This window comes from Strix aluco, chromosome 9, assembly GCF_031877795.1.
Source record: "Strix aluco isolate bStrAlu1 chromosome 9, bStrAlu1.hap1, whole genome shotgun sequence".
Taxonomy (NCBI): Eukaryota; Metazoa; Chordata; class Aves; order Strigiformes; family Strigidae; genus Strix; species Strix aluco.
This window is the reverse complement of record NC_133939.1, coordinates 14,255,744-14,283,001: the sequence shown is the minus strand read 5'-3', so window position 1 is coordinate 14,283,001 and position 27,258 is coordinate 14,255,744. Positions and strand designations below refer to the sequence as shown.

At 37.6% G+C, this 27,258-nt stretch overlaps 1 protein-coding gene across 11 annotated transcripts in view; it reads left to right on the top strand.

The window, feature by feature from the left end:
- GK5 (glycerol kinase 5) overlaps nucleotides 1-27,258 on the top strand; it is a 33,304-nt gene extending 6,046 nt beyond the window's left edge. For 2 of the 11 annotated variants that reach the window (XM_074833812.1, XM_074833807.1), the window contains 15 exons: nucleotides 209-302; nucleotides 3,333-3,408; nucleotides 3,827-3,920; nucleotides 4,879-5,010; nucleotides 6,553-6,628; nucleotides 7,299-7,360; nucleotides 7,447-7,520; nucleotides 7,856-7,916; nucleotides 9,059-9,185; nucleotides 12,411-12,515; nucleotides 17,339-17,424; nucleotides 20,277-20,380; nucleotides 21,752-21,811; nucleotides 24,638-24,771; nucleotides 26,105-27,258. In XM_074833812.1, coding sequence (XP_074689913.1) covers nucleotides 3,347-3,408; nucleotides 3,827-3,920; nucleotides 4,879-5,010; nucleotides 6,553-6,628; nucleotides 7,299-7,360; nucleotides 7,447-7,520; nucleotides 7,856-7,916; nucleotides 9,059-9,185; nucleotides 12,411-12,515; nucleotides 17,339-17,424; nucleotides 20,277-20,380; nucleotides 21,752-21,811; nucleotides 24,638-24,771; nucleotides 26,105-26,241 — 1,314 coding nt within the window. In that variant the 5' untranslated portion in view covers nucleotides 209-302; nucleotides 3,333-3,346 and the 3' untranslated portion in view covers nucleotides 26,242-27,258. Of the gene's footprint in view, nucleotides 1-208; nucleotides 303-3,332; nucleotides 3,409-3,826; nucleotides 3,921-4,878; nucleotides 5,011-6,552; nucleotides 6,629-7,298; nucleotides 7,361-7,446; nucleotides 7,521-7,855; nucleotides 7,917-9,058; nucleotides 9,186-12,410; nucleotides 12,516-17,338; nucleotides 17,425-20,276; nucleotides 20,381-21,692; nucleotides 23,260-24,637; nucleotides 24,773-26,104 lie in introns of those variants that run through there. The other 9 variants (XR_012624288.1, XR_012624289.1, XM_074833809.1 and 6 more) reach the window with 9 other exon arrangements.

Here is a 27,258-nt window from a genome sequence, read left to right as displayed (position 1 = left end):
TTAATTTGCTCTCAGTGGGGAGGTCTTCTAGAGATCACACACTCATGTTCAACCACGTTTTAAAAGTGACAAACACAGTTGTTTTCTCCTCTTGGAGTAGATTCAGAAAATTAAGAACAAAACCAAACATATTTGCACCAACTTTCACAAGAATGCTGGTTTCTGTGAACTAGGGATCATAACAATGCTGTGTGTCTTTTGTGAACAGGTGGAATCACTTTATCCTCATCCTGGCTGGGTTGAATTAGATCCTGAAGTGCTGTGGAGTCAGTTTGTTGGTGTGATAAAAGAGGCTGTACAAGGTAATGTTTTACTATAAAGTTTGAGAAGTTTATTATTCATCAAAATTAGTGAAGTTAGTTATTTAGACGATAAGATTATTTATTTTAAAAAAGTACTGGAAATTCATTACAAGAGCACAGGTCAACAACATGCTTTAAGGCTTATTCAATCATTATGTAAAATAGGACACTTCAGCTATTTTTCTTCTTTCAGTGAGGCCAGATTAGGGTTGAAGTAGAACCAGAAGCAGTGTGCATACTCGATTTACATGTCAGTGATGGCACCTTGTTGCTCCAGCTCTTTGTATATGTATCCTTCCCCAGCGTCTGTCCTCTTCCTCCAGATGCCTCTGTATACGAACAGAGAGTAGGCTTGTTTCCCCGTCCGATTCCCTATTATTCTGCTGCTGCTTTGTATTTGTAAATGTCAGTGTATGAGAGAATGAAAGCAGAATGCTGCATAGTTGTGTTTGCTCGATTATAGCCCGATATTCCTGTTTTTCCCATTCAAACTACAGACAGTTCTTACCATCTGATTTCTGTATTATTGTTCTTTTCTATTTGTACTTTAGCCTAAAATTTCCTAGTACTCAATGCAGTAAACACACACAACTCCCTTTTCTGCCAAACTTCTGATATTTTTTCCCCCTTTTCTGGATGCTGCTCTGTGCACTTACTCTCTACTGCTCCCACAGCTTTCCCATTACACCAGCTCCGGCATTCTACGATCCGGCATGGATCACCTCCTGTGCCACGCTGATGCTGTGGGCCTGTCAGCTGCACCCCAGCTTGTTTTCTCGCAGTGCCCCAGCATCCTTGTCATGTGTGTGTGCATCATACTCTTACGTTCAGTGCCTGAAGTTCCTCCTGTTCGGCCCCTCTTGCAGTTTGGACTCCAAGTGTTGCTCTGCCTACAAGCCTGGCTCAAGGCAAAACTGTCTCTTCCTTTGGAAGGCAGCCTAGGGAACAGGGAAAGGAACCATTACCAGGTGTAAGCTGCAGCTGGTTATTTGGGGCTATTGGTCTGTTTTCTCAGCAGTCACAACTGTTATGTCACAAGAATAGCAATGCCACCTCAGACCCTTAAGACCTCAGTAGCTTCCTCCACTCCCATTCTGTGGGGCAAATCAGGAAGCAAGATTTTTCAGCTAGTGTTGAAATGGGAAGCTTTCCTTGTGGCCACGCTGCGTGCACTGTCAGCAAGTCATTTTTAAGTGGTTGTGTAATGTAAGTGAGCGTAAGCCCACGCTGCTGTCAAAAGAAGCAGTCCAGCCCTCCTTTTTACAGGGTGGTTTCAAGTCCAGAGCAGTTTCCCGAGTCAAACCACTGTGATTGTTTATGCCAGCAGAGCTTCACCACTGGTTGTGCAGGCACAAGAGAGGGTGTGGTACCCGCGGCCTGTCTGGAAGCAGAAAGAAGGCGTAGGAGCACTTCAGTTCACAGGTCTTGAGGGACTAAAAGCATGTGACTCCATGCACCGGTGGATGAGCTGATATAGTTCAGTACTACCTAAAGGTGGAAACTACTTCTGGCTGCATGGTCTCACCTCTCTCTCTCACTCTGGCACTGGAGGCAGCTTAGCTGAAAAATATCCGTGTTTGTCTTCTGTTTTGTTTTTCTTTTTAATGGAAGTTAGCTCTACTCACATAGGGGTTTAGAGAGCATGGTAGTTGACACGGGAAGTGGTGGGAGCATGCAGGTTGTGGAGATGGGGAGGAGTAACACATGCCACTAATCTGTAGTGAGCTGCGGTAGTACTAGTATGGCTTTGCCTTCAGTTTAGACCCAGCTGCTAATGAAAAAGACATACTGCTGTTCTCAAGCCACCCTGTCCCGGGTCCTCCTCCCGTACACTGCTGCTCCCAGCAGCACTCGTGCAGGTGGTTGGAGCAGGTAGCCTTGTGCAAGCCCTGGTACAGCCTTCAGCTGATGGAGGGCTTTGATACTACTGCCTGCATGAGTGCAAGGACCAGTGTAAGGGAAGGTGCAGAAACGTGTGGAGGTTGGCAGAGCAAGACATGCACTTTCTCTGTGAAACCCCTTCTGTGTAGTTGTCACTCAGAGGCTGTTGGTGTAGAGTCTGCAGTATATTCTTACGCAAAGGGGTAACTTTGCACCTGAAAGTTAAGATAAGAACATGTATGAGCAGGACGTACTTAACCTTTGTTTAAGTAGCAGGATTGAGAGCCCTTCAGTGTAACAATACTTTGGACAGAATAGGTAGTGTCATTGAAATGGAATTTCTTCATGTATATTTTGTTCACATAATTTTGCTTCTGGAAGTATGCATGGAGGCACTTGGGAAGCTGACCAGAGCTGCTTTGAAAATAGCTGTGGACATATTTAATTATTTACAGTTACATACACTAGAAAAAAATGTTCTGTAACAGTTATTTGAAGGTAAGATTTAATAACAAAATTGGTGTATAACCAAATGTATGTCTTTATATTTCTGATTTTGAAGTATATTTTGTTGCATTGTGATGCATGGTTTAGGCAAATTTCTTACAAATTTTGAAAGATTGATTAAGGAGACATATGTCATCAAAGTGATGTAAAAAATCATGGCATGTTGGTATTAATCTCTGCTGCCTACAGAATCAATCTAGTTTTGTTTCTTTATGGAATTTATTTCTGTAGGTTTGTAAGGGTACTTCTTCTGTTTGTGCTTTCTTTCACATTCATCCAGGTGGAATGCACGTTTTAATTGATTATATAGACATATGTAACCTGCCTGCCTGTCTCTGGGGTTGTTCAAGTAAAGTATCAATGGGCCTTTCGGAAGCTGGAAAGGGGCAGTGTGCCGCAACTGCTTTTGTAAAATACATAGGTTTATTTACCTGCTTTGTAATCAGTTGTATGATTTAGGATTTCTCTAATATTTCACTGTTCTAGCCACTTAGTTGGGTAGTCTGTAGAGATTTATATTCTCTGAAATTATTAACTACTTAAGTATTCCATAGGTTTTATAGTTCTATTAGAAAAGTTGTATTTTTGTTTTGTTTCTTCAAATAAACACTTTTTTGTTTGTGGTTTGGTTTTGGTTTTTAGCTGCTGGACTTCACATGAGGCAAATTGCTGGTCTTGGCATCTCAACGCAGAGAGCAACTTTCATTACATGGCACAAGTATGTGTATTGTGTATTGTTGAAAGTGAATTTGTATTCATTTGTATTCATAGACTAGATGGAAGCGGACTGTAGAAATGTTGAACTTAGTCAAGTCACAACCTGAAAGCCACAAATGTCAGTCACTCGTGTTCTCTTGTGTTTGCACAGCCACACCTTACAGCAGTTCAGAAAGGTTTATAAGTGTATGTCCTTTTTGGTTTTAATTGGTACTTTGGAAGAGATGAATATATATGTATTTTTTAGTTCTGGTGAGAAGTCTCACACTCAGAATGTCCGGGTGCCTATTACTGATTTCTCAAATCCACCAGGAAGATAGGAACTTATTTTAGGAATTGACCTGGTGAGTGATGTTGACTTTTTTGGGCAGTGTATGTACTGTAGTTTTAAATGGGAATGTTCAAATACTGTTTTTCAGGAGGACAGGGAAACCTTTCCATAATTTCATAAGTTGGCAAGACTTAAGAAGTGCTGAACTTGTGAATTCCTGGAACAAGTCCCTTCTGCTGAAGGTAAAACTGTGATAAGTTACATACTGCTTGAACATACTAGAGCTGTTATTTTTATGAAGAATAAGGCCAATATATGAAATACTTGCAAGTGTCCTGTTAACATGTTAATATAACGTGCTGTGGCCTAAAAACATTTAACGGAGCAAGATTAGCATGGAAAATAGTATCAAGAAAAAAAATGCAGTACTGATAGCCTGAAGGTAATTAATGATGGGGAAAAAAATATCTGTAGGTCTAACATGCTTTTTGTTACTTTTTAGTCTCTTTGTTGTATTAAAATGTTGCATGTTAATGCTGCCACAGCATAATTTTTGGGTGTAGGTGGTTCTTGGTCAGCACTGTTTTGGGGTTTTTGGGTGTGGTTTTGGTTTTTTTTAGTGTACTCTTTGCTCAGATTATCTATAGAAGGTACATTTTATTCTGCTTATGGCTTGTGCTTCATACCTTCAGAAGAGAAAGATTTGAAGTTACTTTCCCTGTAAGCGGAAACTAACTAGCATACTCACACTGAGAAGTTAAATTCTTGGGTTTGCCACTGATTTCTTTTGTGAATGAAAACTTGATTAATTATTAAATTTTGGTTAATCTATTAAAACATGATTGAGCCTGTCTAATGTAGGAGAACTTTCACTGGAATAACAGTACATAACGCTGTCAACCACGTCATGCATTGTGCTGGTATAGTGACCTGTCTCCATAACACAGAGCAGTTTCTATCAGTGTGCCAGCAGAAGTCAGTAAAATAGATGTGCTTAGTGCAGCTGCTCGTTCCTGTGGTATTTATTGTGGGAATGCTATCTGTTGAAACCTTACGTAAGGATTCTCTAAAAGAATTGTAGCTTTCTGAATCTAATCTCATGTCAGCAGCTTTCATCTGTGTTGTCATCCTTTAAAGGTAATTGATCAGAAATCTTTAAAGGGAGAGACTAAAAATTAAGTAACTTTTCTTTTGAAACAGGTAATCCATGTTATTTTTACAGTGCTTCATTTCTTGACTGGGAATGATCGATATTTGGCGCCAAGTTTTCTTACTTTTTCAACACAACAGACTTCTATGAAGTTGTCATGGGTTTTTAAAAACATACATGAGGTAAGCTGGAAAGGGAAAAATAATAGCTTTCCTAAGTCGTAATAATGGCTGGTGACTTTAGGTTGGTTCTAACCTCTTCAGTTTTGTCTTGCTTGTTCTTTTCCTTAGAAGAACCAGAATGAAAGACTTTTATCTGCATTAGTGTTCAGAGCTTGTCTACTTAAATATCTACTCATGATTATACAACTTCTTCCTCTGATTATGGAAATGTGTAGTAGTAAAAAGTTTTCTTCATGCATAAGAAACACAAATCATCTTATTTCACTTGATATAATTATACAATTAGTAATTGTACCTTGCGTGTACTCTAGTTTTGCATGACAACTGTATTTATTTTCAGCTGGCATTCTTATCTTTCCACTCTGTGGAAAACTATTTCAGTGTTCACGGTTTCACAAATAATATCATACTCGACAATCAAACACTGCAATTTATTTTGTATTTTGTTGTAGTGTAAATTGGAAAATACACATAAAATAAGTTTTGCTGGAATCATATAATGGACTAGTGATCACTGAGGTATTTGTTGCTGTATTCTTTGCTCTAATCCTTACCGTTTTCCTTGTTTCTTCCTATTATATTTATTACTTCAGTCATCTTATTTTCTATGTTAATTTTCAAGTTATTTTTGAAGAAAATGGTTATCATCAATCTTCTACCCTGTGTAAAGAAACCCCGAAATCTTTTGAGTTTTGTCTGGTATTTTCTGTCACAAAACTAACTACTGAAAAGGTCGAATATAACTTTTTGCTGGCATGTTTTGGTTGGACTTGTTGAAAACGTGAGCTGTGAATTTGGAGGATTATAGAATTGAAGGTTATGCAGCTGCTGAGTTTTCAGTGTGAGATGAACATTCTCCCATATTTTGTCAAGTATCAGTGGATGCTTAAAATATGTGACTATCAAATCAAGAAGCTCCAAAATTCATGGCTCTTAATTACAGAGAATAGTGTATTCAGTCATGTTTTGAGCAGATTAGTTTGTATGTTTTTATTATTTCTGTAGTTGTACATATTAGCAGTTGGTAGAAATTAGATGAAACTGGAATTTTCCATTTTAAAGGGGAAAAAGATCCCAAGGAAAATAACATTTTGAACTCTTCACAGACACCATAAACCAGAAAACAATGGCTCTGTATTGTTGTCAAGCAATTTGAAAATACACTTTTTCTTATGTTTCTATTAATTTTTTAAGTGTTGTATGCAAGACCTTGCTTTTCTTTATTCACCACTCCATCACCACTGTTACAATTGTGACTATAAAGTTTCCCTTTTTAAGGCTCTGATGCCACTACAATAGAAGATAAATTGCTTTTCTTAAGAGCAACTGTAAGAAACTGTGCTTATTCTCTGGTAGGAGTATGAACTGTAGGGTAATACTACTTATATAACCAACTTTCTAGAAAAAAAATTGGCAATCAGAGACTTATTTTCTGAGGACAGTATCATTATCCACAAAGAAAAAGAGAAAAGGAATGAGGAAACTTGTTCCTCTATTGTATCCAGTTGTAAATACTTTTTTTCTATGTGTATTTGTTCCCAGGCTGAAGAAGCTGCCAAAAAAAATAACTGCTGCTTTGGAACAGTTGACACATGGTTACTGTATAGATTGACTAAAGGTGAATGTTACAGTTCCTCTTAAATATTAATAAAACATACTGGATTCTAAGTAATAATGTTCATGACTGTCACTGATACATCCTAGAATTCAAATACTTTTTTGACAATCTGTGTTTTTTTATAATTGATGAATTTTGTAATATATTTAGTTTTTTTTAAAAAAACCCTTCTGAATTAATTATTCTTTGGGCCTGCCTGGAAGGGTAGTCAGAAAGAGAAATAATTATTCAGTGTAATCAACCTTTTTAAGTATTTTAAGATTTAAATAGGACTACCAGAACTAATGGCCTTGATTGAAGAAAACTACCTGTGAAAGCAAAAGAACAAAGAATTGTTACAAATGTGGGAGAATTGCAACTTTCCATCCTGAGGGCTAATGCCTGAGCGACTGGCTAGATTATGATAGACAGTGATGCAGTCAGTGTGGTACGTGTCAACAGTACCGGCTCTCTTCTAGCCAGTTTTGTGATAGTAAAATAAGGTAGTTGTTATATTCACATTATGGGGAGCAGCAGGTGACATTTGTGTGCTCATTGTATCATTATGGCTTTGCCTGTAGACACTCAGTTTATGGGAGCCACTGAGATGTTTAAAGAAAAATTATGTTTAAAATAACTCTCAAATACTTAGATATCTAAAATCTTACTTCATTCTTTTTTTTTATGGTAGGCTCTGTGTATGCTACAGATTACTCAAATGCCAGTGCTACAGGCGTTTTTGAACCCTTTACGGTATGTGCTTTTCTGAAAAAAATGTTGCTATTTACTGTGCTTCTGAGAGAGTTGCTGATGTTTTTACTTTCTCTGTATTATTTCAGAAATGTTGGAACCCCACTTTGTGTAATTTACTTTCTATTCCAATGTCTATTTATCCTTCGGTGAAAGACACAAGGTAACTATGAAGGCATATTCAGAAGAACGTGATAACTGTTAAATTAATTGCCTTAGAAAAATGCTATATAATCTGTGCAAGCAAAAAAATATATAGCTACACCAAAAAAAATTAAATTCTTTTTATGTGCATATGTACTTTTTCAATACTATATCCAAAACTTTATTTTTACTATCGGTATTTCTTAATGTGATAGTTTTAATGCTTTCTTTAAAATAAATAGGTAGCATTACTTTTCACATGTGTTGCAGATCCAGGCCTTATATACCTAGATTTCATTTTAACAAAAAGGTCAATTTAGTGTAGTGATGTTTCTCCATAACATTTGTTTTAAGCTTCAACTTCGGATCAGCTGACCCTGAAATATTTGGGGCGCCTGTTCCAATAATGGCAGTGGTGAGTGAAAATGTTTTCTTACTTAAATCTGTATATTTGTACCTATATTCTTTTTATCTAGCTTTGATTTAACACTTGCTTAGTAAGTACTCTCTATTCCTTCTGTATGACTTAACTACAGTAGAATTGGTTGTTTAATTTTTCTTCAAAAACAGTTTACAGCCTTAGGGGGAAAGGAGGAGAGAGGAACGGGAAGGTTGGAGTTCATCAAGGTTAGATAACCAAATGATTAAGCACTGAATGTAGAACTTAATAGAGCTGGGTTCTGCTCTAAGCTCTGGTAATGTGTGCATCTCTGGCTTAAAATCAGTTGTTCTATATGAAGTTGTGCAATGGGGGTCCGTTCTGGCTTGACTTCAATAAACTCCACAAACGTAAGAGTATTTGTTAATAGATCCACTTGTGGTACCTTTTATTGCTTTTTTTCACTAAAAATAAATGGTGAATAACATGTTCCTGTTTCAGTAGTTAGGATTTGGATAAGAAAAATCCATGATTTTTTGTAAAGTGATGACTTGTAGAAAAACGTGCTTGAATTGAGCTAAATGGAAGAAATGTCACTGAGCTAACGTGAATTTCTCCTGCTATTTTTAAAGAACAGTAGAGACACTTTATCTGTAAATTTACTGTTTCACCAAAGCACAAGCATAAGTAAATACATTTAATAACCACCATTGTTGAAAAATGGAGCATGGAATATTTTGGTACAGGAGGGATAGCAGGGAAAAAGGAAGGTGAGACTTCAACACTTCAACTTTCTATGTGGGGGAAGAGGAATTCAAGCCGAGCTACTCTGTTCTGCTCCCTGCGATTGCAAATGCCCTGTCTATCCTTGTCAAACTAAAACATAAAATATTTCTTTTGTTTCCATAACACATTTTTCAGTGTAGCAAGCAATACTACAGGCATTCGTGTTGTGTCCAAACCTGGTGTAATCTGATTCTAGTGATAAATCTGACTGTTGGAATGGCCTGCAAATACTTAAGAAATTGTATATGAATCCTCTCTTAATGCTGAATTCCTTTCTGAATGGTTGTTTGTATACAAAACTCTGAAGTGTTTGCAGTGATGTTTTAAAAATCCAGCAGCTTTGTAGGTTGGTAGTCGGTAGCTAACTTACATTGTTTTTGTTGGTACTGCAGGTAGCTGATCAGCAGTCAGCAATGTTTGGAGAATGCTGCTTTCACCCAGGAGATGTTAAACTGACAATGGGAACAGGTGGTTTCTGGAATGTGAATACAGGAGGACATCTCTTTGCATCACGGAGTGGTAAGATCATGAAATTTTGGTTTTAGAGTATTTAATGTTACTTGACAGCTGTTAATGATGAGGATAAAGAAAGGGATAGAACCGGGCTACACTTTTCATTCTGTCTTTCGCTGTAGAAAAGCAGCTTGAAAGTGTTTTTAGAACAGAAGACTGGGGAAATTTTTAATTGAAATGTAGATCTTGGTTATCCTGAAATACGCTTCTCAAGAAGAGAGTTTAAGTAACATCACTAGTAATTATGTCTGCTACCTGCATCCCTCCTTTTTTTTTTTTTCCACCTGTTCTTCTTGATAGCAGTATTATACAGTACAGGAATAGAGGAAAAGGAGATTGGTCCTCTGGCTTCTCACATCAGAATGTTCCAGTGGATCGCTGTAAGTTCCTCCTCTTGAGCCCTTGCACTTTGAAGTACCTGCAGTGAGATAATGCAGGATTAACAATTATTAATTTTCTTTTAAAATACTAGAAATGGCTCCCCAATGTGTTTCTAGTGTTTAAAACTTTCTCCTTGTGAATATCTGTGGTCCATCAAGCTTGTTAATTTGTCATAGATGGATTCCATTTGTCAAGAGATCAACAGAGAATACTGAAGTAAACTTGCCTGTACAATCTCTGTATGTCATATTTTTAATGCGTTACTAATTTCAGGAAGTCTACAATTTGAAATGGGAGGGGTGCGGCTAGGGAGGAGGACAGCAGTGTGCTGAGGAGACTTGTACCAGCTAATATCTGGAAGGCCTCTGGCAAACACATGAGATGTGTCAGAACTAAATAGTGCAGACACTGAATTCCCTATGAATGCAGATGCTTTTTAGGCTAATTAATGATGTTATGATGATACTTTTATTTTGAAACTCATATATATGTAGTCTGTGGAAATCAAATAGCAAAAACATGCTGTAAGTCTTTTCCATTCTGTTTTATTTTCAGAAAATATTTAGCTGTTGTGAGCTGATAGGAGTTGAAATCTTTAAGACAGTGGTATGAAACTTCTACTGCTTTAGGATGTTATTTATGTTAAAATTATTTTCCCTATGTTCTTTGGCTGTCATGTGGTATGGTTAGTAGGACAAGTTAAGTACCCAGCTTTCTCAGTGCCCTGGGCATGAAATGTAACGTGTTCAATCTTTAAAGTTGACATATGTATTTAAGACTGCAAGATGAATCCCTACAGTATCCTTGTGCGAGCTGTTCATTAGCTGCTGTTCTAGTTTCTGGTCTACATTTAGTTGCTATATGTGACAGTTTTTTAAAAAAAAAAAAAGTTCCTTCAAGAACAGCAATTCTCACAATTCAGTGATGGAGGCCAGTTGTATAGATTTAAAATCTGTCTCTCTGGCAGTCTGATAGTTCTTAGTAGCTCTGGTCATGCCAAGTGTCATTTTGATCCATTCCCTAGAGGTAGATTGTCTTACACTACTAGAGACCCTGATGTGAGCATCCTTAGGAAGGCCACCTGGTGGGCTTCTCTGTCCCTAATTAGCTGTCCTTCTCTAGGACTTTTGGCTCAATTAATTGTTTGGTCTTGCTTCTTTGCAGCTTTACCTTTGGCAGAAAATAAAGATTGTAAGGGAGACCTGCATCAGTGGTCTGGAGATGTGTATATCACTTTTTTCTTTCAAGAGACAAATACAAACTTTAATCAAAATAGGTGCTGCTGATTGTTTTCCATTGTAAGCACCAGAGTGCCTCCAGCACTAACCAAGTTTGTGTAATTGCACTAGTACTACCATGCTGCTCTTCTGGACACAGGCAAGCAAACCGGAGATGATTCTGTGAGGCATACTTGTATATCAGCAGAGTCACCTTGGGAAAGCAGAGAGAATCCCATTATCCTTCTGGTGCTTTTCTGGTCCTTTAGTTATTGGGACTCACCTACCTTTGTTGCATGACCCATGATCTCTAAGTCCTGAACAGCGTCCCATAAAGTCTGGGTGCTTTCTTCACTCCAGTGGTTACCATACTTGGGTTGGGTGGAGTTTTTGTTGTAGTGGCCCCTGAATGCTTAGGTTCTTATCAAGTGACCTGAAAAATCATTTGTCCAGCTGCAGTGCTGGAGAACATCTGCTGTTCAGCTGGATAACCAAGTCTTTTTGCGCTGGCAAAAACTCTGCAGGACTTTTGTGCTATGTTCTTACTAATACAGATATGAAACAAGAAAGTCTTTGTGTTTGTACTGACTGTTTTAAGTAGTATGTCTCTCTTGTCTTTGTTAAGATTTCAACATACCCATGGGGGAGCGAAGGGGAGAACAAATAGGTTTATCTTCATTATTGGCTGTTTATTTCTAATGTAATAATACCTTCAAGCAGACAGTTCTTTGAAAGATACTGTACTGTGTTTTCAAATAAACTACCAGTGTTTGCCCTATGTATTTCTGCCTTTCTTCTGAGAGAAAAGGAAGAAAAAAATTTCAAGTAATTTAATTTTGAGTCACCACAAAGCCAAAACTATTTGGTGAAAATCATAACATCCTGAAAATCCTGTCATGTAAACCACAGAAGTGCTAATCTTTTGCAGTTATAGACAAAGTGTGTCACCAAATATTTTTAGTGAGTTTGGGTGTTTCTTTTGTTGTTTGCATTAGGCAAACATACGGGTAAAATGCTACAGTTAACTGGCAGTAGCTTTTGGTGGGGACAAAGATGGGCAAATTATGAAACTTATTTTCTTTTTTGCTTTCTATGTGAGGAAGCATTGCATATTGAAAAAGGAATAAAAAAGTGTATCAGTTTCATCCTCTTCTATGAATAAGATCTATGTTCTAAGTTTGTGTTGCTTTTTTTTGTGTGTATGTCTGTTTGTGCTTCCCATCTGAATTTTGGGGAAGTAAATTCTGACTTTTTAGAAACCATTGGAGAAAATTAGGTGGATTTAAAACAAATAGGAAAACATTGATAAATTTTTAAGTACATACATTCTTTTATATTAGAAAAGGTAAGTGCAGATAGCTCTTTAGCTTAAAGAGGGTTTTTTGGTAATTTGATTTTTTTTAAGTTCATTGGTTTAAGAAACTGTTGTTCGAATCTCTCAGTCCCATCACTACATTTTTTTAAACAATACATTTAACCTCTATCAGTGATGTTGTTTTTAGCTTGAATTCTGCAAAAGAATTGAATAAACTTTTTTTTAGTTGGGTTTATTGTGAGGGGTGCTTGTATATGGTTTTCTGGAAACATTTAATTTAACTAGGTGTTTTGTTTTGTTTTATGGAAAATTATTAAGGTCTGTACCCACTGATTGGTTGGAAGATTGGGGAAGAAGTTGTTTACTTAACTGAAGGCTGTATGTCAGACATTGGCACTGCCATAAAATGGGCTCAGGATATAAGTAAGTAGTTCTTTAATTTTATAGAGGGTAAAATATTACTACTTAAGAAATTGTTTTATGGGGTTATAGTTATGTTACTGGACTTGGTTTTATTATCCGTAATTGAAGAAACTAGACTATGTGTTTTGGACCATGGAAAATGCAGAGTCTCGGTAGTAGGTTCTCTGCTGAGTGTGTTTACTGCAGGGAGTTTGGTTTGCACACTTACCTCCTTTTCAGACCCTCCAACCTATGCAGACTTATTTTCCTGAAACGTTTTACTCCTCACTTGTTTTCGCTTGAGCATGACAAACCTCCTAATGCCTTCTTCTGGTTTTTTAACCTGGTATCCAAACTTGAATAGCAATGGTATAACCTAAAGTTAGATGTGTACTGTTTTAGGGTATTTGCACTTGAATTTTCAGTTGGGGAGAAGCACAGAAATTGACTGCTGATTACACCTAGGTAGCATGATTGTAAATGCAGTGTTCCACAAACGCTTGCTGTAACGTTTTTGAGAACTCTCTAGCTGTACATCTCAGAAAATTAATAACAGGTTTGAGTTCTATGAAAATAACATGAAGAACTTCGTTTTTGAAAGTAACAGTGTTGTGTATGTTGCTTCACATAGAAGTGATGTGTCTTTTGGCTGTGACTATTATGTAACGAAAAGATTTGCATTCAAGTTTAATGAAAGACTAATAAAAATACTAGCTCGATAGTGCTTGATATTCAAAACCACTGGCTGTTTATAGGACAACCATTCTGACTGTTCTAATAAACAGAACCTGATTCTTATGGGTGACTTCAGCTACCCAGACATTTGTTGGAAGAAACAATACAACAGCTCACACATCACTAAGTTCCTGGAATGTGTAGAGGACTGCTTCCTCATACAAATGTTAGATATGCCAACCAGGAATGAGGCACTGCTGGATTTGCTACTCTCAAACCAAGAAAACCTGCTTCATAGTATCTTGGTTAGTGATAGCCTTGGCTGCAGTGGTCACAATATTGTGGAGTTTGGGATCCTGCTGAGCATGCTGACAGTACTAAGACAAAGGGGTTTTAGATTGTAGAAGAGCAAACTTCAGCTCACTCAGAGCTCAGCTGGGAGGGATTCTGTGGGAAGCTTCCATGGAGGATAAAGGAGCTGGCAAGTGCTGGGAGTTTTTCCAGGAACAGTCTCCTGGAAGCACAAAAACAGTTCATCCCATTTAAAGGTAAGGGAAGCAGGCGGAGCAAGAGACCCCCTTGGCTTAACTGTGAGCTTCTGAGTCTGCTCAAAACCAAGAGAGAAGCGTACCAGAGATGGAAAAGCAAATACCAGTTGAGAACTACAAGGGCATTGCCAGGGCTTGCAGAGATGCAGTTAGGAGAGCAAAAGCTCAGCTTGAATTGAAATTGGCCAGAGATGTCAAAAACTATGAGAAAGGCTTCTTCAGGTACGTAAACAACAAGTAGAAACAAAGGAAGATACTGGACTGCTGTTAAACAGGAGCAGTAAATTAGTCACCAACAGTGCTGAAAAGGCAGAGGTTCTCAACACTTTCTTAACCTCTGTCCTTACCAGCACTGTTGGTCCTCAGGCCTTAGGAATAAAATCCAGGTCAACACAAACACAGACCCGCTGTCAGTGAAGGAGGATGTCAGGAAGGCCCTGATCTTATCCACCTGAGGGTGCTAAGAGAGCTGGCCAGTGTTGTGAGGCTGCTCTCCATAATGTCTGAGAAGTTGTGGAGATTGGGGACATCACAGAAGACTGGAAGAAGGCTTATGTCACCTCCATCTACAAGAAGGGCTTAAAGGAGGATCCAGGAAATTAGAGGCCCATCAGTCTTACTTCAATCCCTGGGAAAGTTGTGGAATGAATCTTCATGGGGCTGTCACAAGTCACGTGAAGCATGTGATTGGGAAAAGCCAGCACAGATCCACCAAGGGCAAATCATGCCTGACAAACCTGATCCTGCTTGATTGATGTGAGGCAAATGGTGGACGTTGTCTACCTGGATTTTTTCAAGGCTTTCAGTACAGTTCCCGACAGCCGCCTCCTAGAGAAACTGATGCGTTACGGTCCTAGACAAGGGGTCTTTGCAGTGAGTGAGGAACTGGCTGACAGGCTGCACCCAGAGGGTGGTGGTAAATAGCTCTTTTTCAGGCAACCTGTCATAAGTAGAGTCCCCCAGGGATTGAGATTGGGCCCAACACTGTTTGATATCTTCATAAGTGATCTGGATGGTGGGTTTAAGTGCACCCTGATGAAGTTTGCTGATGATACCAAACTGAGTGGGGAAGTGGACACTTCAGAAGGGAGAGCCAACCTGCAGGAAGACCTGGGTAGACTGGAAGCGAGGGCTAACAAAGAACTGTATGAAGTTCAACAAGGACAAGTGTAAGGTCTTGCACCTGGGAAAACATAATCCAGGAGTGCAGCACAGGCTGGGATCTACTTGGCTGGGGAGCGGTTCTGTAGAAAGGGACCTGGGAATCCTGATGGACAAGCAGCTCGATACGAGTGATCAGTGTGCTGCAGCGGCAAAGCAAGCCAGCAGGATTCTGGGTTGTATTAACAAGGGCATCACCAGCAGAGAGAAGGAAGTCATTATCCCACTCAGTGTTTGTCAGGCCACATCTGCAATACTGTGTTCAGTTTTGGTCCTGGCTATACAAAAAAGGTGTGGACAGGCTGGAGAGGGTCCGGAGAAGGGCCCCAAAGATGATCAAGGGACTGGGAAGCCTGCCATATGGGGAAAAGCTGAGAGAATTGGGTTTGTTCAGCCCTGAGAAGAGAAGGCTTAGGGGAGACTTTATCACCCTGTTCCAGTGTTTAAAGGGTGGCTACAAAGAAGATGGAGACTCCCTTTTTTACAAGGAGTCACATGAAAAAGCTGAGGGGTAATGGGTACAAGTTACTCCTGGGTAAATTCTGATTGGACGCAAGAGGAAAACTTTTCACAATGAGAACCATCAGGCATTGGAATAATCTCCCCAGGGAACTGGTGGATTCCCCACCATTGGACACTTCTCAGATTCAGCTGGACAGGGTGGTGGGCCGTCTTGTCTAGACTGTGCTTTTGCCAAGAAAGGTTGGACCAGATGATCCTTGAGGTCCCTTCCAACCTGGTATTCTATGGTTCTGTGATAAACTATTTACTTGGTTTACTTAGAAATTTAGTACACCTTTACTAGGATCCAAAAAAGGAATGAGTCTCTCAAACTTTGGGTTGGGAAAGGTTTTCCTGAAGTGTAGCTTACCACAAATTATCACATTTCTTCAGGTTGTCAACTTTTGGTGCACATGTGCATATACATGCTCAGATATGTGCCCTTGAGGGTTAAGTGTGACTCAAGACTGGTCCTCAGGTCTTCATCATTCAACATTTGACTAAGCCTAGAGAATAACAGCCACTAGTCTTTTGAGAAAATTACTCAATTCAATATGCAGTTCAGTGCTGCAGATACAGCTGTCAGTGGTACATGTATAAGCTTGCTACTTCAGATTCCATACTTAAAAGGCATACTTAACCCATATGAAACTTACCTGTACTTAAAATGGATATTACTGGTATATGTAAAGCAGGAGCATAAAGGATTTTTTGTTAGCCAGTAGTGAAATGGACATGACCTATAGGTGTTATCAACAGGGATGAAGATGAGACATATAATAGTGGTAAAGGTTTGGAAATAGGAATTTCTGCAGCAAGACAAACTCAGTTTAATGGATTTCTTTTAGTGGAATCAGATCACTTCTAAGAATTTTGAAAAAGTACTATGTGGAATTTCAAGGTGAAGTCAATCTTAATTTTTTTGTTTTCTGTCCTGGCATAGAGGTAGTATATATAGTTTGGTAATAGCAAATACAACAAGAAGGAAAAGATACGTTTCAGGCTTATTAGTCCAGGTACAGTAGAATCGAAAGCTTTCAAACAAATTTATGAAGGTTATAAAGGTAACTTGAAACTCCTGGTAAATTACAAGATGGGTTTTTCAAAGATAAATTGAGCTAGATTAACCTAATTTATCTTTAATAGAAGAATTTACTTTTTTAGACCTCTAGCCTTCTGTAAAGACATGTTATGTGGCCACATAAGGACATTATATCAGGTTGAGCAACTTGATCCTAGTGGAAGGTGTCCCTGCCCATGCAGGGGAGTTGGAACTAGATGATCTTTAAGGTCCCTTCCAACCCAAACCATTCTATGATTATTAGTTAAAACTACAGAAGATGGGTGTTAGTACACGAATTGCATGTGGGTGAAGAACAAGCTAAAGAGGGCTGTCTATAGAGTTGTGAAAGGAGACATCTGGCTAGACAGAGAATAAAAGTAGTGTCTATCAAAGAGGTGATATTAGGACCTACCTTACCTATATTTATGTGAGTCACTTGTAAGAGTATTAAGGCTGATAAAATATGGGTATTAAGACTTTCTCTGTAGTCATTTGGTGCTTGGGCTGACAATAGCAACATCTCCGGGGGGAAAAAACATGGTTTATGTTTTGCAAATCTAGGGTTTTAGCATAGTTAGGGTGCCATTGTTAGCATTCTCAATTCCCATTTATGTCTGGGAAGCTAACGACGTCTTATGGGATGTGAAGATTAAAAGGCTATAGCATAACAAATATGAGAGGATCCTTTTTGAGTTTAGTCTTCATCTGAGTAGGTTGGAGTTTTTTTTAATGTGACCGATGGACATAAAGTACAGGAGAAGTGATAGTTTCCATTAGAACGTGTAGTTCGAGAATATTACAGAAGGAAATAGTGTAACTCTAGATTTTTGTCTCTTAAAATATATTGAAGAAATTGAAGTAAATAATAAAAGCATATGACTTATGGGTCTTTACAGATCTTTTCACCAATGTAGATGAAACAGCAAAAATGGCACGGAGTATTGTTGATTCTCAAGGCGTTTGTTTTGTTCCAGGTTTTCAGGTAAAATTATTATTATTAACATAATTGGGACTATATTTTTAATAACCCAGTTAAAATTTTAACTTTTACATGTTTAAATGTAGTAATTTACATCTTATTATAGTATTTATTCTGTACTACTCAGGTTCTTATTGTCTGTCCCTCACCACAATGTATGAAGATCATTGTCAAATCAGAATGCTTAAACACCACCCCCCCACACCATGAGAAAAACGCTGCAAAATAGGAAAATTACTGCCATTTTGCAGATGAATACCTGGGGGACAGATAAGCTAAATGACTTGCCCACAGTAACTCAGCAGTGTCTGCAGAGACAGAAACCAATCCCATAGCTTTTCTGCCTCATGCAGAGCTTTCATTGAGACAATACTTGTAAGCACTGTTTTAAAATAATTAATTTTATTCTGCAATTCAACAGATTACTTAAATGTACTTAAATATGAGCAAGACTGCAAGTCCTGGTGTTACAGAAAGCAAACGTAATAGTATTTAGACACTTTTCCTGGGAATGATTAAACAGAGTATGGTAGACTTTTAAAAGTCTTAGTAATTCATTGGTTTGAATGTATACCAGCACATCTCTGTAGGCATTTCTAAAAGTTCTTTGCTTTTTTAATCTTCATTCATCTACCATACTCAGTTTGATCATTCCTGGGAGTAGTGGTTTTTTTCTAAAGAAGCTTAACATCTTTAACCTTACCTTTGTGTATGTCCTGTATGTTAACAGAACAAGGCAAAGAAAAATTTCGTTTCTTCTATGGGTAGCCCAGCTACCTTCTCTCAAACAGCCACCCTAATAATCAGATTTATTTTTAGGGGTATAAAGCTTGATTATTCTAAGATGCTTCCATTTAGCATTTACTGTGAGTAATTGTGCTATGAATAAGCAAATGTTGAGCCATGCCAAATTCCAGTATTTGCAGACAAGAATCCTGAGGCAGACAAATGTTAGTCTGTATCTTTTTTGAACCTTTAATTCTATTAATATTCAAGTTCTAGAAATGTTGGTAAAACTTTTTTTGTTTATCTGGCTTCTGATTTGCTTTGCTGGTTTTTCTCCACCTTGCTTTCTTGACACTGTCTCCAGAAGGAACCCCAGCTAGCTTCTTGGTAAACATTGGTTCGGTCTCTTTTTCCTTAATTCTAATATTCCCAGTCCAAATTTAGAAGCTATACTTAGAAAACTGAATGGATTTCTCTTTGACTGTGACACCTAGTAACCACTAATAGTATCCACCAATGTGGATTTCTTTGCCTTTTAAAAGCCCTGCTTATTCCAGTGGACTGTACTTAGCTAGTAGACTCACAGTAAGAGGATCTGTACCAATTTAGAAACTGAGTGGGTTAAATAGTATGAAAAGGGACATGAACAGAGTTGAACACTTCTGGGACTGTAACGTGTCTGTTTAGCTTCACTGGCTAGATGCTAACAAAATTGATTCTATTATAATGTTTCTTGGAATGGTAGTGGTTAGGGAGCGTTCTTACGAAGCTCATATGTTAATTTCCTACACAGAGTAAAAAGTTTCTCTACTTATCCCCTATTAAAGCAGTAAGAATGAGTTTGTTTCTTACTGGATTCTACTGTGGTGCAGTGCGCTGAGGGGAGCATCACTGTGAAAGTGTATGTGAAGTTGAGGGAATATGTGCATTAATCATCCTTCCTTTTACTCATTCTGCTAGAAACAGGGGTTTCCAGGCTTGATTTGCTGCTAAGCAAAAACTTAGGACTCTTTGTTGGGGTGTATGCATATATATGCACTGCTACTTTTTTCTTTTTTTTAGTGATCGAGTTTTTCAAGATACTCAACCTTATGTGCAATATGAGTATATGCGTTTTAGTTTATTATCTTGTATATGAACATCTATAAACTAGGAAGCCGTGAATCCTTATTATGCTACTGGGCTGGACAAGTGGTTCCATTTTTAGAATGGGAAGGGTACTTATATATGGAAAAAAATAATATTTTCTTTGACTTTAATGCAGAAGTTTCTTCTATTTAGGAATTTTTGCAAAAATGCTAGTTTTCCTTTTAGCTGTGTACATATCCATATGGTTTTTGATGTTTTTTTTTAACATATGATAGCATTTTCTTTATAGATGTGTGTGTATTTTATAAGCATGAAATTCAAACTTCTTGTAAGTGTTGTCATAATTGACATTTAACACAACTGGAAAGGAGTCTTTCAATTTGAAAATTCCTGTCTACAGTGAAAATAAGGTTCCACATTGTCACAAAGCAGGTATGGACCAGCAAACTAATATTTTATGATAAAATTCATCAGAGTATTGAAGGGGTGGAGAGGAGATTTATCAATCGATCCTCTAGTTCTCCTGCAAAAAAAAGCAACTTTACTGACCATTAGGATTTTAGTTGGACTGTGTTTATTGGTGTCACTGAAAACAGGCTGTAGTAAACTAATAAAAACTATTACCATTCTTTTCAGTGTTGCTTTTAAAAATCAGTTCATCTTTCTTTTAGCAGTTCAGGAGTGATTAAAAAAAAAAAAAGTGTGTGAATTCTTGCTAGAGAACAGCAATATCAGTGTGCCCTGTCCTAGACAGTGCATGCTGGATGTATTTTAAAGGGAAGTCATACAGATTAGTGTTACTTGGTATGCCAAATTTGGAAGAAGTCACTTAACCCTTTTCCTGTTGAAAGAAGCTGTTTAAACTGTTCACCGAGTTAGTTAAAATAACACTATATACCTCTTACATATTGTTTTCAATTTTCTTCTTTTGCTATGCTGCCTGCAATTGTCGTAAGTTATTTTTCTTCTTACTATTTGACTCCTTTCTCAAAAGCTTACAAATACAATTCACTGAGCTCACGGTGAAATCTTTTCTGCAGGTTTCTGTGAATGATCCATATTTATGTGCCTCTTTCATGGGGCTGAAACCTTCCACTACCAGAAACCATCTTGTACGAGCTATATTGGAATCTATAGCTTTCAGGTACTGTTTGCATAATTACCTTCTGTATGTTTTCTTATGTTTGCTTTTATTTTGATCAGCAGTGTTAAATAGATGCATGGACTTCTGCAGTTTGTAAAGTATAAATCGTAGTAATCCGTTACTGTTACACTGAAAAGGAGTTTTAGTTTAGCAGCTTCCCTTTTTTTCATTAACACTTTACAAATAAACTCGTGTATATTTAGTAGTATGGAGTTTTTGTTGTTAAGTAACCATACAGTGATTCTTAAATTATATTGTTTTCTGCATGTTCTAGAAGTGTTTTCTGTTTGAAGTTTGTCCTTACTCTCCTGACAATGTTTTGTCAAAAGCTGTAGCCCACTCAGCTGTGTTTAAAGTACCCCTGAAGCTGGAAGTTTCATATTAGCTCTTTGGCTAAAGTTCGAAATTTTTGTGTTTTATACAGTGTCGTAATAGGCATCTTAGACAATGTCTAGATCTAACTGTCAAGGTTAAAGATATTACTGCTAGTCACTGATGATAGCACATCAGTAGCTCACAGTGGAGCAGGTGGGCTCTGCCTTGCAAACCCATCCATCGTGCCTCAAACTGAAGCTGTACATGGTTTGAGCGTGGTTCACGCTGCGCTGTGGCCAGTTAGGGAGCACTGACATGATTCCTTCCAGCTAGACATCAGCTCTGTTTGGGCATAATAGTCTCCTGCAAAAGAGGCAAAAAGGGTGTCTGGAGGAAGGTAACATTCTGAATAGCTGCAACTGTTTCTAATGCATTTTTTACCTGTGCTGTAAGAGGAATGCAGGATGCAGTAATTCGTGAAGTATGGGTCTCTTGAAAACAGGGATGTTGAAGAACCTCATCTCATTCAAATACCGAACTAGAAAAGGGTAAAGACCCTTTGTGTTTAGATTTATGTAAAATTTAGATAAATGAAAAGAAATTTAGATTTAGGTAAATGAAATGCTTTCAGAACAAGTCATGCAGCGTTCAGATGTTCCCTTTAAAGAACAGCTGGATAAACTCCGATTAACACTCTGTCAGCCTGCTTTCCTCACTCTAAACCACTTGTTACATCAATAATTGCATCTTGTCTGTAGAAACCCATCAGCAATTTCAGGTGGAAAAAATGTGTACCTTCTACAGTGACTTGCTATAGAATGGGCTGTGATTTAGCCATACTTGTGCCTTCACAATAATGTATAAGAAAGACCAGTTTCAGTCTCTTTTCTCCCTTTTTTTTTTTAATTTATGCGTTCCAGAAACTTGTTAGCTATTGTAGCAGTTCTGACACAACTGAGGCATTTTTTGCCTTGTATTTTATTTTCTGACTATGTAGATACTGGAAACACTTTATGGAATATATAATGCTTAATTCAACTAAATATTTTTTTAAAGAAACAAACAGCTTTATGATATCATTGTGAAGAAGGTACGCATTCCTCTGCAAACTATTCGGTAAGTTCTGTGTAACTTTTAGATTTGATATATGGGAGTTTGATTTTTAAATAGTGTGACCTTCATTACGGATTTTATCTTACTGTAAAAATTCTGCTGCTGAGAAATACATGATTACCAAGTTAAATGTTAATGTAACTTAAGTGACAGTAGAGTCTACACACAGAACAGTTGGTTCAATTAAACTATTGGCGTTGGTGGTTGTCAGTAAGTGAACAATGAATTGCTCTAATTATTTAAAAAAAAAAAAAGGCAAAATCATGTTTTCAGGTAGCACTAGAGTGCATATAGCAATGCCTACCACAGAGGTCATTCTACCCTTTATTATTCTTTCATACTGAAATGTTTTGTGCTGGTTCGCTCACAGACTGAATTTTTTTTTGAAGACGTCAGTTAAAACTGGATCTATTTGTGAAGGAAAGAGCGAAAATATTTTTACAATTCAATGAAGACATTGGTTTTGTTTCAATCTTTGAAGAAGCAAATCAAATTTAGTGAGGTAACGATCCTTAAAATATGCTTTTCACAATGTCTTGGAAAAATTTAGCTGAATTATGCATTGCTGGAAAACGACACTGCACATTTTGGTAGGGACTTCATTTGAACACACCAGTTGTCAGAGCTTCAAGCCCTCTCAAGCTGAGAAAGCTCTAAAATTTCTCACTCTGGCAGCCAGGGGTCATCATGATACCACAGTCAAGAACAGAAGGGTGAGTGTTCCCTGTCCCTCTTTCGGCTTTTTTCATGATACCCATGCAAGGGAAGAAACAGAATGGCAGGCATGTAGACAGTTGAGAAATCTGACTTTTCAGTAGTGGAAGAAAAGTGAAAGTACAAAGTGGGGGGAGGTAAAAGTTTGTCACCCATCACGTACTGTGACAGAGTAGGCGAAGATGAAGGAACCACCAGGCTTGGGGTTTTAATGAAGAGGAAAAGATGAAAAGTATTGTAATTTTTTATTCCTTAGGAAGCTTTTTTTTACATAGAAAATTGCATCCAAAATTTAAGAAGTCATATTAAGACTGAGAACTGAAAAATGGAAACTCTGGAAGTACTGCTTAGAGAACATTAGAATTCTGACCCCATTTACATTGTAATGTAAACTTCCAGTTGTATGATCATGTTCTGTTTTATTAATATAAAATTCCAGTTTCATATAGTGACTGTAATAGTTAACTATGATCAGTAGTAATTCAGCTCATGGATTAAGCATTAGAAGATAATGAGATACACTTCATGGGTTTTTCAGTAGGGTTGTAAACTGCTCTCCCATCCTTTTGTCCACATATCTTTAGTATCTATCCATTACCTTTTGAATTTTAGTTGTAGTTTTTATTTCATAAATACGTTCATTCCCTTCTTAGCTGTTGTCCTGTATCCCTTGTTTCTTCCCAGTCTCTGGCTCCTACAAGCTTATACAAAGTCATCGTTTTCATTAGTCCTCTACATTCATATTACTTCTTTTTTGTTTGTCTCAACACCATCAAGGAAAGCATAGAGGGGGAACCCTCAGCTGTAATCCTTATGTGTCATGTCGCAGCAGTCTGTGGCAGCCTTTACAAGGATGATCCTGGAGTTCCCTCCCGGAGTCCTGGAATGTCACCTATTTACTATTCTGTGAAATAGCACATCCCCAGTCAAATGGCATGCAGGAACTTTGAGCTAGAAGATGTACTGTACAGACTGATTCTTCAAAGTATCTAGCAGCAAAATTTAGCTATATTGAGTATTTGGAAATTTTCTTCTTCTTTTCCCCTTGTAATTTGAATCAAAATGGATATCTTATTTATGCAGAAGAAGGAAAATGCATGTCACTGGCATTAAGAAAGTGACTGCCAGTTAAAGGTTTTTATGCTGTAGTGTAGAGGTGGTAACCCTGCTTAACTGTTTGTACAAAAAAGCAAAACCCTGTAATATCACCAGTCAGGCAGTGGCTCCTGATTTTACTTTGAGAAACAGCCAAAACACTTATGAAAAAGTTTTGTGAGTCCTCACATAGTATAGAAGATTTCAGCTGGCATGTTTGAATTGAAGATTTCTAAGCAACTGTTAAGTTTTATTACCCAACACTTTCTATAGAAATAAACAGTAGATGTCTTTACTGCACCACATTTGATAGAACACCACCTCCATACCTGGCTGGTATTGGAGTCCAACAGCATAACAAACCAATCTATGACAATTCAAAGATTGCTTTTTGTTATAGTTATTTTTTATTTGCAAGAGCGAATACTTTGCACTACTACTAATTACTCAGGTAATTAAAGATCACCATTTATAAGTTCTAGTTTTCTTCATTAAAAGGGTCTCCGACATGATGCAATTAGGAAATTAGATAGATGGAAGCCTCAATCTCATTTTCCTCATAAAAAGAAGCAACTGTGAAGGTATTTTAGCTAACTAGTACAAAGATCTGGTAGTAATGAAAAAGGTACTTTTCCAGATCTGCAAAGGGTTTGTTTAATGTAATGGTTTTGACTATTGTCACGTGATGATAACTATGTGAAGGTTCTGCTATAAACCCTGCATTTCAACCAGGATGATGTATAGTTTTAGAAGACAGAGCTTTCAAAGCTTTTGATGATGTGTCTGTCCTGTGTCCCTGTCTGTCTACCATTCCTTTCCCCAGTTCACAGGCACTTTTTTTTCTAGGCACCTTGTGCTGGCCTCTAAATTTGCCCATAAAATGGAAATGTGTTTGTGCATGAGTGACAGGAAGATTTATGCATGGGTGTGAAACCCCAGAAGTTGTTTTCTGAAATGTTCGCAATACGCATTTGAACTAAACGTGTGGTTTTTTCACTTCTTCTTCCCCTCTCCCTATAGAGCTGATGGAGGTGTCAGTAATAATAGTTTTGTCATGCAGATGACTTCAGATTTAATTAATAAGAAAATAGAAAAACCTGCAAATGCAGATATGTCTAGTCTTGGTGCAGCTTTTCTAGCAGGCCTTGCTTCAGGTATGTATATGTTTGAAGGGGTTTTGTTTTTCCCTTCAAAATGCATGTTTGTAAATATGGAGGAAAAAAAACAGAAAAAAAACAAGAGTGTAACTTCAGATAATTGTGAAAGCTACTGAAAGGATTACTTGAGCCATTTTTGTGGGAATCCAAGGTAAGTAGGGTTTATGTTTCTCTGTATAGTGCTTTGTACCTATGTACTTGTATTTGATGGACCAAAGAAACGGATGACAATGTCATTTGGTCATAAAACAAATCATGGACTTTACTTGTATTTCTAACACCATGTCCCAATTTACTGAGCAGGTGTCTGCTTGTTTAGTTTTACATAAATGGTGACAGTGAGTTTAATGTGAAAGGTATCTGCATATATGTTTGTAAGATTCCTTTACGTTTAGAAGGATATACTACTAAGGAAGAACGGGGTGTACCCTGTCTTTGCTGCCTCCCTTTCTCGGCCCGGCCTTTCTGCATCCCTTCCCATATTCGCACTGTCTGGAGCGGTGCTCGGTGGGGATGGGTCACGTGACAAGGAAGCTGCCACGCTTACGCACAGCCGTGTCATTCCTGCTGAAGCTGTGTGCTGTCATCTGTGAACCGAGTCTTTATTCTTTAAGGTTTTTGCAGAAATAAACACAGTGGAAGTACAAAATAAATTAACAAGAAAAAAAATCCAGTTCTATTCAGACAGAATTGTTTTATATAATTAACCAAACTTCAAGCTACAAACTGTCAATGGTTTTGCTTAATACCCACCTACAAAATATATTTCCGTTAACTTCATTAAATTGCTTTGATATGTGAATAACACAACTGGAAGATAAAAACTATATCCTCAGGTTAAGACTTATTCAGCAGTTAAAACTGTAAGAAAGCTGCAACCCTTGACAGACAAGAATGACTCAATAACATAAATTAATCTGAATATGTAATACTGGCTGTTTTCTGCCATTTATGCAATAATTAAGACAGTAGAAAGCAACTAGTGCTAAGTCTCAGTTTCTGTGGCCCTTCTTCATTGAGAGGGGCCTGCAGCTGAAAGCACAGTGTGGATGAAACCTAAAGGAACTTCAGTGTACCAGAGCTGTTCCTTGGAAACTGTCCCAGTTAAGCAGATGTGCTGTTGTCAGGATTCCAAACAAGTGGATGCTATTGGAAAGGAGTTTCACAATGTTAAAAATATGCTTCCCTCTGAGAAAGTTGTTGGTTGAGTAAAGAAAAGCTGGCATGATTTCTTACTGTGTTTCTGCTTTGGATCTCTTGGAAATAAATTAAAACCACTCAAAAATAACATATTTACAGTTGAGCTTGAGAATGAACTTTCTGTTTATAGGATTTTGGACTGACAAAGAACAACTGAAGAAGCTAAGGCGAATAGAAGCAGTTTTTGAGCCCCAGAAGGACTCAGAAGAATACAGACCTGCTATGGATACCTGGCTACAAGCAACAAAACGCTCCCTGCACTGGTAGAAATTGGCATTTTAATGAAGGAAGAACTAAAATGGTTTAATTCATATTTATAAAATCTTGACATTAACAGGGCAGTAAAAACCATAACTGAAATTTGTGATGGTATATATATAAAGTTATACGGTTGTTCAGTTACCCCTGTGCTGCTAGATTACTTACCATGCCAGAATGAACCTTCATGTCATCCCTAGGGCAGCTGTAGTCCAGCTGCAGCATTTGTGTCCCTTCAGTGACCTCCTTTGGGTGGCCCAGCTGCTTGAATCCTACTGTGTACTAGAGATGGGGAGTTTTTTCCTATGATGGGTTTTCTACTGAGGAACTCGCCTCCCTTCATATCTTTAAAATCTTTGGTATGTTAATCATCAAGGAAGGGTAAAAGGCACATATACTTCCATAGGCATTTCTGAGAAATGTAAAATGATTGTTGGGAGGGGAGTTATGATGAACTTGATTGTGTACAAAGATACTTTCTTATGAGTAGCCTGTTACCACCTTTTGGTTGACTTTCTATGGAAGCATTCGATCCAGCTATCTGATGACATTTTTATGCGCTAAATTGTAATGAAATACAAAAGCAAATAGGCTTTCAGTACTGCGTTAAAAAAAGAAAACCCCAGGATTTTTGTAGCTGATGGCTTCTATCTAGCTTGTAGCTCAATTTTTTTAAAATTTTCTAAAGACCAAAAGCTATATTATCTGGCATGGCTAGTACAAATACATTAGAAGTAGTTACAGGTATGCAATCTAACTTGTAAAAATCTGTAACATTAGTATTTTCAAGCCCATTGTTAAATCCTATTATTACTAGCTAAAAGAGGGTCAAAAATCTATTTTTGAAGCTATGAATTACTTCTATATTTTTTAAAGAAATAAATTATAATTAAAGAAATGTGTAGTTAATTATTATGATGTATTTGTTTATCACTAATCTGAAGTAATAATTTTCTCAGGAGTATGTGTAAATCAGTTTCAAAAATGCAAAATTATTAAACATTTTCATTTCAGAATAATAGCAAA